The sequence below is a fragment of the Chlamydotis macqueenii genome, chromosome 23 (assembly GCF_036417535.1).
Source record: "Chlamydotis macqueenii isolate bChlMac1 chromosome 23, bChlMac1.mat, whole genome shotgun sequence".
NCBI lineage: Eukaryota > Metazoa > Chordata > Aves > Otidiformes > Otididae > Chlamydotis > Chlamydotis macqueenii.
In genome coordinates, this window is record NC_141578.1 from 2259720 (window position 1) to 2274556 (window position 14837).

Below are 14837 nucleotides of genomic sequence, written 5' to 3' on the forward strand. Positions count from 1 at the left end.
GCGCTCAGCGGATCACCAGCACGTGCTCTGCTCAGCGCACGCCACAGGGAACGCCTCTCCCTCCAGAGCAGAAGGAGCTGCCCCACGCCTTCGCCTCCTGCGTGAATTCCCCGTTCCTGCCCCTGCCAAATCACAAATTGTATTTTCAATCCTTTATTTACCCAACCTGCAAACAATTTAAGTTTCGGAAAAGCTTTGCAAAAGACTTGTAAAAGGTTTTTTTTCTCCTTTTTGGTTTGAATAACATTTTGATTTGCCTTCTCCTTCCAACCCTGAACACATGAGTAAGGTAAGAAAATATCATGGCTTTTGCATTTCTTTTTTTTAAAGATGGATTTCTCTTGAGTAAGAGAACCCATCGATGCAATCAGTGTCGATCCAGAGGGAAATGAAACTGCATTTCAAGTTCTCTAAAAACACCAATGTTTAATTTTATAACATAACCAGGAGTTTATTCCACAATATAAACTGCAACATTTGATACAAGCTACCCAAAAAAGGAGAAAGCCAAAATACAGCTGTGGCAATTACTTTACAGAGCTTTTTTTTTTTTTTCCTCCTGTCTTCTACATCACTGGGCCATCAGTGACACTAGGATCTAACATTTGCTTTCTGTACATCAACCAATGCTAGAAGCAACACGCTGTTCAGAATTGTCATTCCAGTCACTGAAACCAGACATAGAAGTTATTGCTCAGATAAATAAACCTAGTCTACGAAAAACAAAGTGGAAAAAAACTAAAGTCTCCAAAGAGTTAACAGAGTAAACAGGGATTTCCTCGAAAGAGGATTTATTGGAAAATTCATGGTGCAGGTTTTTTTGCACCTAAACCAAGCTGAATTAAATACGCCGGTAAATCCCAGAGAGGTAATTTAATGCTGTACAAGAAAAGGTGCGTGTTTCAAATGCCTTCCAAATTGGTGGAAACCCCTGCTAAACAGTCAGTATCTCAAACCTCAACAACCACAAACAGATCAAGGGAAAATACAAAAGTGTCAAAAATTGTTTTGAGTTCTGGAAAATGATCCCATAAGGATAGAAGTAGCACCATTTGCAACCTGGTTCTTAAACCAGCCCCTGTGGCTTTATTGGAAAACTCTGATAACCTTCTGTACTCAAGTCCTGAACGGTTTATGGGAGTTTTACTTCCGATATTGAGAGTCCTTCCCAGTGCAGCTGATGCAGATGTAGTCCTCCTTCTCCGCCATTTCTGGAGAGATGCCCACGCACACCTGGTGGAACCACTGGTTGCAGCTGCCGTCGCACTGGACCCAGTCCACCTACCGAAGAACAGACACACTGGTGTTCAGGGAACGACCAAGGAAACCCAGCATTCGTTAGCAATTTTGGGGCTCTCAATCTATTTCAGTGAGTGCAAAGGGTCCCGAGGGCCTGTTGTGACAGGACGAGAGGTAATGGTTTTAAAATAGAGGGGGGTAGATTTAGATTAGAAATTAGGGAAAAATTTTTTACGATGCGAGTTATAGAACACTGGAACAGGTTGCCCAGAGAGGTGGTGGAGGCCCCATCTCTGGAAACGTTCAAGGCCAGGCTGGATGAGGCTCTGAGCAACCTGATCTGGTTGGGGATGTCCCTGCTCCTTGCAGGGGGGTTGGACTGGATGAGCTTTGAAGGTCCCTTCCAACCCTAACCATTCTATGATTCTATGATTCCCCAGCTGGCTGGTGCTGGGTAACTCACACCCACAGTCCTCTGCCCTCCTGCAGCCCAGCTCCTCGGAAGCCGAGAGCTGGGCACGCTCCCCTTACCCCTCCTGTTGCTTTCCCACCGGTAACAACTTCACCAAGGCCCCGCGAGGCACCTGGCGACGTCCCTCTTCTCCGTTTCCAGCACGGATGGGCCTGTGCACAGCTCCAGGGCACTGCCCCCACCCACAGAAAAACTGCAGCCCGCAACGTCTACCTACGCTCGTACTTCAAGAGCAGAGATGAGTACGGTGCCTGCACAGCCCCACCTCCTCCTTCCAACTCCATGCAGATGTTTTGGTGTCCACCTGCCTGCCCCCGTCCCAGCTGCACGGCTGCTCTGGGAGAAGGTGGGAAGGGTCGTTACTGACCGTGTCCCAGCACGTTCACGGGGTACACAGTTCACACTGTCTCTGGGTACCCACGTGCCTCATGCCCTCTTTGCAAACAATATTTCTGCAGTGAAACAATTCCAGGGCAGCTGAACGTCCTGGATCCCTGCATTCAGAACGCTACGGCGCGTCTGCCTCTACTGACCTCATCTCCCTCAGGCTGGAGACAATTCACAGCAGGGCAGATGGCGTCTTCATCCTCAGAGTCCTCCTGCTCAGAGAATGACATGTCTGAGGGAAGCAAGTGGCTTTCACTGGAACGCTGCATCTCAAAGAGACGCTCCCGCTCTCTCTCCAGTTTGTTAGTGCCCAGATCCTTTGAGTGACTCAGTTTCAGTTTCTTCTTTTTGGGTGTTCTCATTTTCTTTATTCTTGCTCTTTTCTCATCACAGAAGCTCTCTCTTTCAAAACGCCGCTTTAGTTTTCTCTCCATGTAACTGATTCCATCCTTTTTTCCTCGGCAACACTCGTTCTGTTGGAAAGAGTACTTTGGCAAAATTCTAAGTATGCAAGTCGCACGCATTGTCCTGTTATTCCACATCCTGCTTTTAGGAATAGGCTTAAGGAAAAGTGCAGAGTGTTTGACAGAGTGCTGCCTTCTCAGCAGAAGCGGGATGTGTAGGGGGAGGAATGGATAGGGTCACACTCCAGTAACAGATTTTATTTAATAAAAAAATAAAATAAAATAAAATAAATTGTCATTTCCATGCCTCTGAGTCCACTGCTTCAGAGGCAGCGCTCTAGGAAAGCCCCTTCAACACAGCACAGGCATCAAATTATGACAGCTGTATTGAAAATACAGAGAGTGACCATAAAAACCAGGTTTAAATTGCAAAAATGCACTAGGCCACAAATTATATTCAATAGTTTGTAACAAATTCATTAAGTTATGGATCAAGGAAAACGTATTTTCATCGAAGTACAGACACACACAAACCTCTCTGTAAAGCTTACGGGTTCGGGCAGAGCCTCCACTCAGCGCGACCCCAAGCTCACGGCTGTTGGCAGACACTTGCCTTTTCAGTTGCCGGTCCAACGGATGACCTCTGCTCTGTTTGCAGAGCAGGGCTTTGCTTTGTGAACAGCATCTGGTAGAGCTCCTGTATTTCAGGCAGAGAAACCTGCAGCAGCTGGGCTTCCATCATCAGCTCATCCAGCTCGCTGCTAATGACTATTATGAGAGGGGGAGAGAGGAGAAAAGGAATTCATCAGTGTCAGCACTGATGAGAACTGCACAGATAATGAAAATTCTTCTCTGGGAGCACAAAAACCCCTGCAAGACTTTTAAATCTGCAACTGAACAAATTAACTCTTATCTGTTCCCTCTTCACTGCCTGTTGTTAACAGCAGGGTTAAGAAGAAAGATAAAGGCCACTGCACTGTGGCTCAGCACCCTTCCATGCTTGCTTTTCTTGCTGGCTCAAGGATAAGCAGTTGCCATCACTCTTGGTGGTTTCTCCTGCTTCTGAAGCTACAAGAAGCGTGATGATCCCCCCACTACGTAACAAGCGGGTAAGATGAACAAACTGAGTGAAACGCACAGGGGAAGCCAAGAGAGGAGAGGAAGAACAGCTGAGAGGATGAGCCTCGCAACCGGGTCCTGCCATACAGTCACCGCCCGCCGCTGCTGCCGAGCTTACAAAGCTTTTGAAACAGTCACAGCTAGGGGAGGCCAAAATCATCGTGTAAATAACAGCTTTTAGCACAGTACTCAGCACAACTCAAATATGGCCCATGGTACAAAGGACTGCCTTGTTTGGCTTTAACTGTAATGTTAAACTGAACCAAGTGTCTTGCGTAAAATTAGTACGGACTAAGGCACACGGACTTGAAAACATGAAGATAAGATTAGACCTGTGTCCCTTTTCACGCATCACGAGGAAAGAAATGATAAACAGCTTCTTTTACAGCTGTAAAATTATGCCGTTTGTGGCACATCTGAGTTAGCCCAATAAACAAAGCCTGAGCTGGGCAGCGTGCAGAACCCGTGCTGAGCGACCTGGAGTCTCTGCAACTCTGTGACAGCTGTGCTGCAGCAAAACTTATGGTGGGCTCACGTCCTGCGGATCAAGCACCCTCAGGTACCCAGCTCCCTACTTTGTTCCCATCCAGTTCCTACGATTTCAACGGTCCCTCCCCTCCGTTTCACCCTCCTGCAGCTGTTTGCCAGCCACAGCCCCTGGTGTCCTGCTCACACAGGAAGGGGCCAGCTCTCAGCTGATACCTCTCCTCCTACCACGCCTCATCTTTTCCTTACACGTGGGAAATTTGAATCGTTGCGAACTCTATCCCTCTGCCAAAGCCGGACATGAAGTTCCAAAGCTGCTGAGGGGACGGAGAAGCAGTCAGACGCACGGTGCAGACATGCGCCTCCCTGCCTCGGCCCCCTCACGTTGACCGAGACACACTTTCTTCTCCATCAAACACAGGAAAAAGAAAAAAATGAGGAAAAAAATTATCAAAGTGAAGACTACAAACCATGTAGTGGGATGCAGTGCTGTCCTGTAGAAAATGGAGAATGTAAATATATGGTTCTGTTATCCCAGTCGTGAGGCATGGAGAATGACATAGCTCCAATTGTCTGGGAAACCTACAAAACAAAACACAGCGCGCAGGGATTTTCACTAACCATGCAGGTCTGACGTGTCAAATACATGCAACAGAATCAAAACTTGTTTCTCTTACAGTTGCTTAAACCTTGTATTCCCGCACACTGTTCAAGCTAACACACCCAAATCCTTCATCCTACACCGGGAAATAGGCAAAAGCAACTTCACTGCCAGAATTCTTAGCTGTCAATTCTCATTTCCACAGAGACAAGAACTGGCCCTAGCGCACGCAGCAGCATGCTCTGCCCGAGGAGAACAAGCCTGTGGAGCAGAGACAAAGCAGGCAGAGTCGCTGCAGGATAATCCCGGACTTGTGCAAGCGAGGGCTTCAGCTCTAGAACTGACTCGGGGTAAACATTACAGTTTCCTCCTTTTGTTCTCTTTCTGCCTTGATCTGATGAGACGCCACACTGTGCTGAAGCACTTCCCTCAACCTCAGCGCGCACAGAAGACATGCCAATGGTAAAACCTGCGCTTACTTACGCAAAGGCCGCTTATGCAAGCCAGCAAGGGTCAGTTTTGGACTCACAAGCGTCAGAAAGCGTCCAAAATACCATCTACCTCACTATTCAAGTGTCTGGGCCCCTCAAAGTCTGGCTCTCATCAATTCTCCCAGCTGTTTCAAGTGATTTTCTCAAACTCATCTAAACGCTCCACATTCTTCACTTCGGCCTGTGCCAAAGCCCAGCTCCAGTGGTTACTGCTGCGAGCTTCTCTGGAAGAATGAGAGCGTTGATTATCCCAGATAACAGGGAAAATAAAATTGTTACAGAACAGGATAGCAAGGCTAAGACACTGGTTTCACCAAAGAAACACCTCAAATCCATTGAGACAAAGTTTTGGCCCAGCACCTGTGCAGAGATGGCTTTGGAAGCCCCCTCTGACCTGCCCCTCGATACCAGAGGGCTCCTTAGCTCAGGCACAGCGAGGAAGCCAAGCCGATGCACGTGGTCAGATGCTCTTCCACTGAGCCTCCCAGGGACCTCTGGTTTGGGAAATGTGGTCTCAAGGACCTGAACTCGCTCTGCTAGAGTCACCTTGGTTTAGGAGGCTTCCTGCCTTAAGCTCCAGACACAAAAATGGTTAGGCTGCTTTCAGGTCAGAGGAGCCTCACGGTACCACGCTGAGCTAATAAAACTAAGCTTACTGTTTCCATTTCTGGCCCAAACATCAACTTGTATGTCCAAAATCTTGCCCAGTTTTTTTCAACTATCCTAGTTGCTCTAGCAGAAAGATACTCTCAAACCAAAATTGTCAGAGAAACTCTCTTAGGTGTCTAAATAAAGTTTTAATTTCTAAAACTAGGCTTGCCTAGTTTGAAAATTTGAAGAATTGGTCAACACAGGCAGTTTAGTACAGCTGAGTTACCCGAGAAGCAGCTCTCTCCAAGCATGCGTGGCACATTTAATGTTTTAACATAACTGGGCATGAAAACAAAAACCACACAGACTGTGACAGCCGTGGACTAGCAAAAGTGAGGTGTTTCAATCCAAAAGCAAAAGCAGAGCGCACTTCATTTTGGGATGTTTTATGTTCTTTATGCTGCACAGACTTTATATTTCAGGTTTTTCTGCATTTATTATCTCAGAAAACTAGAAATGCTTAACCCATTTCCCACTTTCTCTGCACTTTTTGCTGAAAGATCTTTACTGGAGTCAGTCTGAAACTCCCTCGTGACCACGCCTGCAAGAGTTGCCGTAGGTTAACTCAGTTCTTTTAGGAGAATATTCAACTTAGGAGTTCCAGTGTGAGTGAGACGGAGAAGAGGGAGCAGCAGCGGCTGCAAATCCCCTGGTGAAAACAGCCTCATCTGAGAGCTAAGCTGGTAACACGCCGGACAGTTTGTGCCTGTTACTAATTCTCAACCCTTCAATCTACACTGAAGTACTTCTAAGAAGAGAACATAAAGCCTAATTGAATACTAAGCACTCTAGGAACAATAGCTTCAGCAACTCTGTCGTTAATAGTGTCGCATTAGAGCGCAGAGGCTGGGAGGAGAAGGGAAAATAGGCCCTTTAGGAGCAATTGTTCCCAGGGCTCTAGCAGAAGGAGAACATGAAGCTGTTGCTGGAGGACACACGCATCCCAGCTAACCGGCAGGCAGAACCCAAGCTCCTCACATCTGTAAAGCAACACACGAACAAATCTGCCTTGCCAGTATTTGTACGCAGATACAATGAACCCAAAACCCAGAGCGGCGTTACAGAATGGTCCTGCTGACCACCCACTGCCAGGAAACCCAGCAGCAGCTCAGCCTCACCTTATTTGTCTCTGGCAATTGGCCTGCGGTGGCTTGCCATCTGTTGTACAATAATCCTGAGCCGACTTTGTCTTGTATAAGTTTTAGATTCCCTGAATATAACATTTGTTGTGCTCTGTGCTGCCAGTTCACAGTTCTCTCGATCATATACCGCAAGGCATCCCCCTCAGGAAGCCTCACACGGATACGCTGCAAGGAGGCCAGCAACGGCAAGATCTTTTCTAAAGGTGGTTTTTCTGATCGATGACAGTGTGGACAGAGCCACACGCGAGGTCCCTGCAAAACACTGGGCACGGAAACACAGCTGGTATGGAAGAACCCTCTGCAGAGTTCACACTGTATCATCGGAGCGGCCGGCTCCTTCTGGCACAGGCAGACTTTCAGTTCTGCGTCCTCTTCGCTAGACAGCACCTTCACTTCGTTTGCCGCTCGCAGAGAACGCAACGCTTCCATCTCCTTTAATCGGGCTTCCCCAAGAGTCGCCATCTGAAAGAGTTCAAAGAAAGGGATGTCATCTCACAGGGAACATTACTCCTCAGAACCAGGCTGACCCCTGCGCAATCACACTCTTCAGACACGCCAGCGAGTATTTCAGTTGCTAAGCAGCTCCTCAGCCCTGCACGCCTTCAAGGCTACCAACGTTTGAAGTGAAGCGGTTATGAGGATGTGCAGCGATGTGACTTCACTTCCCTTCTGCTTTCTCATCAGGCCCAGAGATAAAAAGCTTATTCCTTTGCAAAAAATAACCTCCTAACTTCCTTCCCCCTGTTCCAAATCCTTCCCATTTCATATACCTCCCCTAAAGCAGCTTAAATTCTGGAACAAGTGCAGATTTGGCTTGCAGGTACTTCTCTATGAACACGTCTCAACTATGTAGTCTGACTCTGTGTAACTGTAAAACAAACCTGGGCAGGTTTCAGAGAGACAAACGCATCTCCGACACCCACCCTGCACACACTGGCAAGTGCACAGGGCTGCACGCCGACCTACGTACTCGCCCTGGGATTCGGAAGTGCCGAGTCAAATTCGGGCGTAGCCCTGAATGCAGTCTTTGCCTTTTCGACACCCGCTCATGACCTTTTTTTTTAATGCAATCTTTAGCGTTATCTGCTATTAAAGAGAGCAATATATTTCAGTTTAATAAAGGCTATTAGTAACAGCTGCAACTAATAAGTTCTACGCATTTTATTATGAATATAAAAAGAAATGTATACAGGAGAGTTTATAAATATATACAAACCCATTATTTCAAACACCACGGCTTTGAAATGTGATGATTAGAGAAAAATAAGTTATGCAAGATTTAGTCAGCTGTGTCCAGCATGGGCAGATCCAGGTCTTGGACTGCGTTACGCACGCATGGGTGCTGAGCACCGCAGCTGCAGCACTTGGTGGTGAAAGCATCCAAACCTCCACTATAAGAAGATTCTTGTTCCCCTCCTGGGTCAGAAGCAACACCTGCCACACTCAATGAACGCATTTTCCTGGGTGCAGTCCGTGTGAGGTCCTTCTCTTTCACCACCCCGGCCGTTAAGGAGAGATTATCTAGTCAGGGCGGAGAAGGGTGTGCGATTCAAAGGGCCCAGTCTCTCCTTACAGCATTCATAGCGATGCAGTCCAAGTCTGGATTTCCAGATAAGGGAGGCCAAAACCGAAGCACAGAATGTACAGATTTCGAGTAGATGCAATGGGTTAGAACTTAAATGTCACACATCTAAAAGGACAATTACATTCAAACCCTACCAAGTCAGTTTAGTGCTCCTCCTTAACCATGGGCCACTGTTCAATTTGGCTGCGGTGGAGGCTCTGAAATAGGTCTTTTGGGATGATGCACCTCACCACCAGCAACTAAGTCTGCTCCAGCCAGAACTAGCGTTCTACTGACTTCATGACGCATAATTTCTTTAATTATTTATTGTGTTTGTTTTCATTATAAATGGTGTTGGGTTATTGTGCTCTTCGACAGGATCAGACTTGGGAAAACTCTCTAATAAGACTTTGGTATGGTGCGGTAAAATAGGTCTCCATTTTTTATCTTCCCATGTTTTGTAAAGCTACAGGCATTGCCTGGCAAGCTCTAAGGCTACTTCCATGCACAAAGACAACACACAGTTTTTCCACTAAAAGCAATTCTGAGAAGTCTGAAGCAAGCACAGAAATCACAGTCCTACAAGTCCTTCTGCAGAGCAGCAGAACAAGCAGAAGAGAGTGCAAGATAACACCCTGCCATGAGAGGTAAGATAAACAAAGATTAAAAGAACTTAGAAGAAACTCCAGTCTGAAAACAATTTACACCACGTACCGCAGATGCAGTGTCTTTGCTCTCGGAGAGAGCTCTTTCCAAGTCGCTCAGAGTCTCTAGCTTAGTGCTTTTCTTCTTTCCACTTGGCACCGGCTCCTTCAACTTCTTCTGCTTCCTCTTCAGATTCAGCATTCCAATATCGCACCGGGGACATAACACCTGACGGACAGAAAAGCAGTATTGTCTGCAGCCTCTCAAATGCATTCCTCCTGCCCTAACACAGCCACACGTGACCAGTTAGAACAGGGGCTCCTGCACTTTCTCCATCAAAGACCTGGGGGCCAGGATGGGGTTACCTGGAAAATGGGGAGAGCTAGGAGGTTAAAAATTCAATTTTATAAAATGGGCAGACTGCAAATACCTGCATGTTTCATCTAAACTGCTGGAAAAGAGACAGCTAAACGCCCTCCACGTGATTTAAGCTGCAAGGCCTGGAAAACAGTAGAGGATTTTCCAGGGACTGCCCTGCGATCCCATCTGTCCTCACAGAGAGAGGGGGCCCGGTGGCGAGAGGGGCTCGGTGTAGGCTAGAGCGCATGGATCGCTCAAGAGCTGCAGCAATAGATCCAGAGGGCCAGCGAAGGCAGCGACTGCCTCCTCCTCCTCACAGCTAAAGCCGAGGGAGGAGAAGCGGGTACGAACCCGCACTCCAGTGGCTGCAGCCCAACGCGCTGAAGTAAATTCAGTGCCACAAATGTGTCAATATTCCCCATGCTCATATAGAAAATGCCAGACTGTGGCACAGCATGTTCTCACTAACCACTGACTAAAAGAATAGAGAAAGTACGGCTAAATCTTGTGCGTTTTAAAAGTCTAAAATTATCATTAAAAACATAGGTCAATCCAATAAAAAATACGTTAAAATAAGTAATATAATCCTAAAACAACTCTGCAAATACACTTAATGTTTACTGCTGCTTAATGAGTTAGTACCGTAACTCTGATGTGCTTTTGCTGTGGTATGAACACTGGTCTTCTCCAGAGCCGCGATCTCTTACCTCCAAAAGAGAATAAGGGGAGTTCTCGCACAGAAACGTGTTAGCCGCACACTCCTTCCACGCCTGAACCTCTGACACCAGGGACTCCAGCCGCGGCAGGTAGTCCAGATGCACTGGAATGGATCGGCCTCTTGTGACAAGTTCCGCTAGCGTGTCCAGTACGGGCACACGTCCTCCAACCTGTCGGATTATAAATTAAGAAATGCTCGATGTATGTATGTAAGGCACACCACCTCCGCGCAAGTCAGTAAGATTAACTGAAGGTAAAGCTTGTAAAAATGGATTTACTGCTTAGGCACTTCAGGCACTTCCATAGCTGTTATTCCGACATTTGTGCTTCTCATGCTCTAGTCATTAAGTACACAGATAAAACTAGTAAAACCCCTAAGGGGGGAAAAACAAAACAAAACAAAAAAACAACACAACAAAACCAACACCCAGAATACACTTACCAAATGACAGTTAAAGAAAGGAAAAAAAAAAGTCTGAGCAATATAAGCAATTCAATCTATCAATCTGCACTCACAGCAGAAAATCAGAATCATTCTGAAACAGGCCCAGAAGGCACGTCGAACCCAGTCCCCACGCCAAGGCAAGGAGCCATCTCAAGTATCCAGCGCGCTGTTGGAACGCGAGCTCTGTCCATTCACTGAGCAGCCTACGCCTGAGGCAACCCAGTTACAGGAGGTCCAGCAGTAAAGCAGCACTGAGAAGTCATTTCTAAGAGACGGTGATGTGGGACCCGAGAACTGTTCACCCAGAGCAACCAACCCCAACATCTCCAGCAGCAAACCTCAAAGCACTGACATTAAGAACTCCCTGCAAGTCATGACGACTGCAGGCATTTACCAAAATCTTCACAGAAGTGAAGCAAAAATTCTTGCCACATACAGACAGGTTTTTCCATGTTCAGTAGGCAGAATTTCAGAATCCAAACCAAGAAATTAGCAAATGCTAAGCCTAATTCATTTAAGCCTCAACAAAGGCCTCAAAGTTGGTATTACATGAACTTTGTTCCTTCAAAATTTTAAAGCCTAGGACACCTAATTTTTTAAATAAAAGCTTCTTAACTCAAAATAAGTTTTTATTAAAAGTTCAGTTTAGTTCAGATAGGCTTGAAAATACCAGTAAGTCAAATCAGAGTTCACTTTAGGGAAAAAAAACATGAGGAAACGAAAATTTAAGACAATATTTGGCAACTTATATAAAAATGTGAAATCAGGGCTGTCCCAGTCCTGCCCTTTCCTCATCTGTGCAGTCCCACCGACCCATGGCCAGAGTACTTGCGAGGCCGAGCCATAAACCCCTTCCAAGAGTCGGTCCAGGCTACGATGACCCAGTCGGGCTTGAACTAGCACGGTGTCTGGCTGCCCGAGCAACCGTGCTAACAGAAGAGGGGAAGCGGGAAGTGAGAAGAGGGGAGAATTAAGCTGCCATTGAACTGTAAAAGAAGCAAAGAACCTAGAAACGCAGGAAAGGAAACTGGGTCCATGGACAAAACTGTCTGAAAGGATTAAAAAAAAAAAAAAAAAAAAATTCAAGTGAGAAGTCCTAGAAGCCAAGGCGAAAACCTGTATAGATCCTTTTTATTTAGAAGACTCTGGTTTTCAATCTCTGCTATCAGCTTTTGGCTCAGTTGAAGACTAACTTCAGAGTGTGAACATGGAAGTGGTCATCACACAAAGCTGCAAGGAGCCTCATGAAATGGAAGAGGATGAACAGAAGAGGGAAGGAAGAAGAGGAAACCAAGTAACTTCCACCTCAAAATTCCAACAGAACTACTACAAAATTACAAGTATTTTAATCTATGAAGTCAAAGGCTGACCATACAGAAATAGAAAAAGAAACAGTCTTGGGATTGGCCATGCCTAGTGGTTAACAAATGAGGGAATCTCTCTCCATCACAGGATATCTGAAATACCACTAACAATACAGCTGTGGAAACAAGCAAATGAATTCTACGGGGCCTCAGAAGAAGCGATTCCACGGCCAGTAAGTACCAATACCCTTGTATCATCAGGTCTCGGTGAGATACATGAGGCACGCTCCAGAAAGGTGCATTCTAAACTGGAGAAAATACGACAGGACACTTGTCTGGTGAGGAATATTCCTGGATCAGGAAATCTTACTTTTTTTTTTTTTTTTTAGGAGATGCTAGAGGAAAGTTATTTGTTTAGCCAAGCAAAGGAAAGCTGTGAAAAGATATTGCTGGTGACTTGAATACTTTAGGGGATTTGTTTATTCAACAGTCAGCAAGCGGAACTTTGCATCCCCTGCTCTACGCTACGTGTTACAGGAGTGCGGTAAGATGAAGATCGTCTTCTACAGCAGAGCTGTTCTGTAGCTTGCTGATGTTACGAAAGCACACTCTGAAAACAGGACGCATTAAGGACAGCGGTTGGAGTGTCTTAGCAAAATGACTTCCACTAGCATGCAAAGTGTTTAACCTTATTTGACAACAAAGTGATCTTCCTGAGAATACTACAAAGACAGTAGTTTTCTTTCCTCTGCAGAACGGTACCCAAAAATACAATTGCCAGGTAATACGGTCATTGTTATTAGTGATGGAGCAAAATTCACCTCAAGGTAAAGCTCCACGGTATAATATCTTTTTGAGTTTAGATTTTTGATAATAGTTCCTTTAGAGATTTTATTGTAGCCATTTGATTGCAGAGGTGAAGGAATACAAATCAGGTCTAGAAACAGAGGTAAAAACCAACAGCACTCGTCAGACCACAACTGCACCTTGCGAAGGCAAGAGATGTTACAGACTGAGCACTCTTGCTTCAGCGGGATGCTGAAGCACCAAGCGCGCACCACAGCGAGCGGAGCGCGGGGCTGCGCCCGGCCAGCAGGTACCATCACTCCCCAAGAAGCCACCCACGTGGTGTCCGTACCTGCAGAGCTTCCACTTCCTGCAGCCAGTCTTTGGCCTTCTGTACCGCCTCTTTCAGCGCGACACCGTTTGGGAGATAGGCTGGGATCTCCTCTATTTCTTTCACCGCTGCTACAAGACTGCTCAGCGACTGTCGTGGTCTACATAAACAAAACATCCCAGAATGTAAAACACTGCAATGCAACTGGGGCATTACATCCAGTACCGAGATGCTTACTGTACCAGCAGGGCATCAGCAACGCAGGTACGCTTCTAGAATCTGCTCGCTATAGACTCCTGCTAGAAATGCTACAGATATTAAGGAATCTGTTGTCTGTTTTTTCCATATTCAGACACTTGGGCTTAAGGAATATTTAACATTCATTAACTTTTGAATGACAGACCCTTGGATCCTCCTTGAGCCTCCAAACAGGACCAACTAAGACATTCCACGCAGAAGGTTAAAACGGTGCAGCTGGCTTTTCTGTATGTCACAAATTGATTCTGATGTTTTAGAAAGGTATAAACTCAACTGCAGCTCTATTTTGGAGGGTAAAGCCAAGCTTATCCCAGTTTTGTGCTCTGCGAAGTTATAATTTTAAAATACTATGGTTACAAATGAGTAAGAAATGCTCAACTGCTTTCATAATTATGAGTCTGGGAGAAAAATTAAAAAAAACTAAAAAAAATTTCAAAAGTCAGGAATCCTGAGAGAACCACCCTTGCATACAAGCTTGTGCCACCTTTCTAATCTTTAAGCAGACTGTGCTCTCCCCCATTCTACTTTACAAAGCAGAAGGACAAAGCAATAAGCAAGACAGTTTTTCTCACTTAGGACGTATTTGGCTTATTGCCTTCTCCCCTGCACCCACTAATCTGGAAAAATCTCCTCAATGTTAGAAATAGTCCACATAACATTTTACCAGTTGGAGGGTAAAATGTCTCGACAGGCACCCTCCAGCCTGACGCTGGAGGAGGCAAGAAGGTAGAAAGGAAGGAAGAGGGATCTTCAAACCTTTCCTTCTGGCGAAAGGAGAACTTGCACAGTTATAGTGGGGATTTGTTTCCCACAAACACTGCAAGCCAACGCCAACACTTAAAAGTTGCTCAAATATCCTCCCTCTCCATTCATTTCCCTTCTGGATGGCACAAATTTTGCCTTCCTGTTGTGAACTGGTTGAACAAGAGAGCCCCTTCAGAAGTAAAGCCAACTATTTCCATCTTAAACAGCTTGTGGAACTACAAAACGCAACACTAAGATTTAGCTTCTACCTGGCCTTTATCAGATTTCTGGCTTTGTCATCCCAGTGCTCAGACACAGTAAGGAGCTCCTGCAGCTTCGCCATCGCTTTCTCAACCGCTGGGTAGGGCGCAAGTCCAACACCTGAGTCTATAAGACGCCTCATATCATCTAGAGTGAGAGAGTTTTGGTCTGAGGAAGCCAGTTGCACATCCTCGAGCCAGCGTGCCTGTTCCAGACGTATCCGCAGTTCAGCCAGTTGGGGTAGATCAACATCGAAGTCAAAGCTGACGTCCAACAGCTCCTGAAGTTCTGCAGCACTAGGCATTTCTTCAGAAAGGAGTTTTTGGCTTTGCTGTTGAAAGGCTTCCACACGATCAAGAAGATCCTGAAATATGCACACATAACTAAATCAGAAGAAAACCCACTGCCAAATCTCTTAAACATTTAAGCG

At 46.0% G+C, this 14837-nt stretch overlaps 1 protein-coding gene across 1 annotated transcript in view; it reads right to left on the reverse strand.

Annotated features, from left to right (window-relative positions):
• Window positions 1-399: 399 nt before the first annotated feature.
• Window positions 400-14837, reverse strand: part of KDM5B (lysine demethylase 5B) — a 55200-nt gene continuing 40762 nt past the window's right edge. Inside the window, exons 19-27 of the mRNA XM_086765547.1 lie at window positions 14416-14771; window positions 13166-13304; window positions 10269-10448; window positions 9271-9429; window positions 6969-7454; window positions 4578-4689; window positions 3116-3270; window positions 2245-2571; window positions 400-1281 (exon numbers count right to left, since the gene is read on the reverse strand). Of these exons, the coding sequence (XP_086621673.1) occupies window positions 1144-1281; window positions 2245-2571; window positions 3116-3270; window positions 4578-4689; window positions 6969-7454; window positions 9271-9429; window positions 10269-10448; window positions 13166-13304; window positions 14416-14771 (2052 nt within the window). The 3' untranslated portion in view covers window positions 400-1143. The remainder of the gene's footprint in view (window positions 1282-2244; window positions 2572-3115; window positions 3271-4577; window positions 4690-6968; window positions 7455-9270; window positions 9430-10268; window positions 10449-13165; window positions 13305-14415; window positions 14772-14837) is intronic.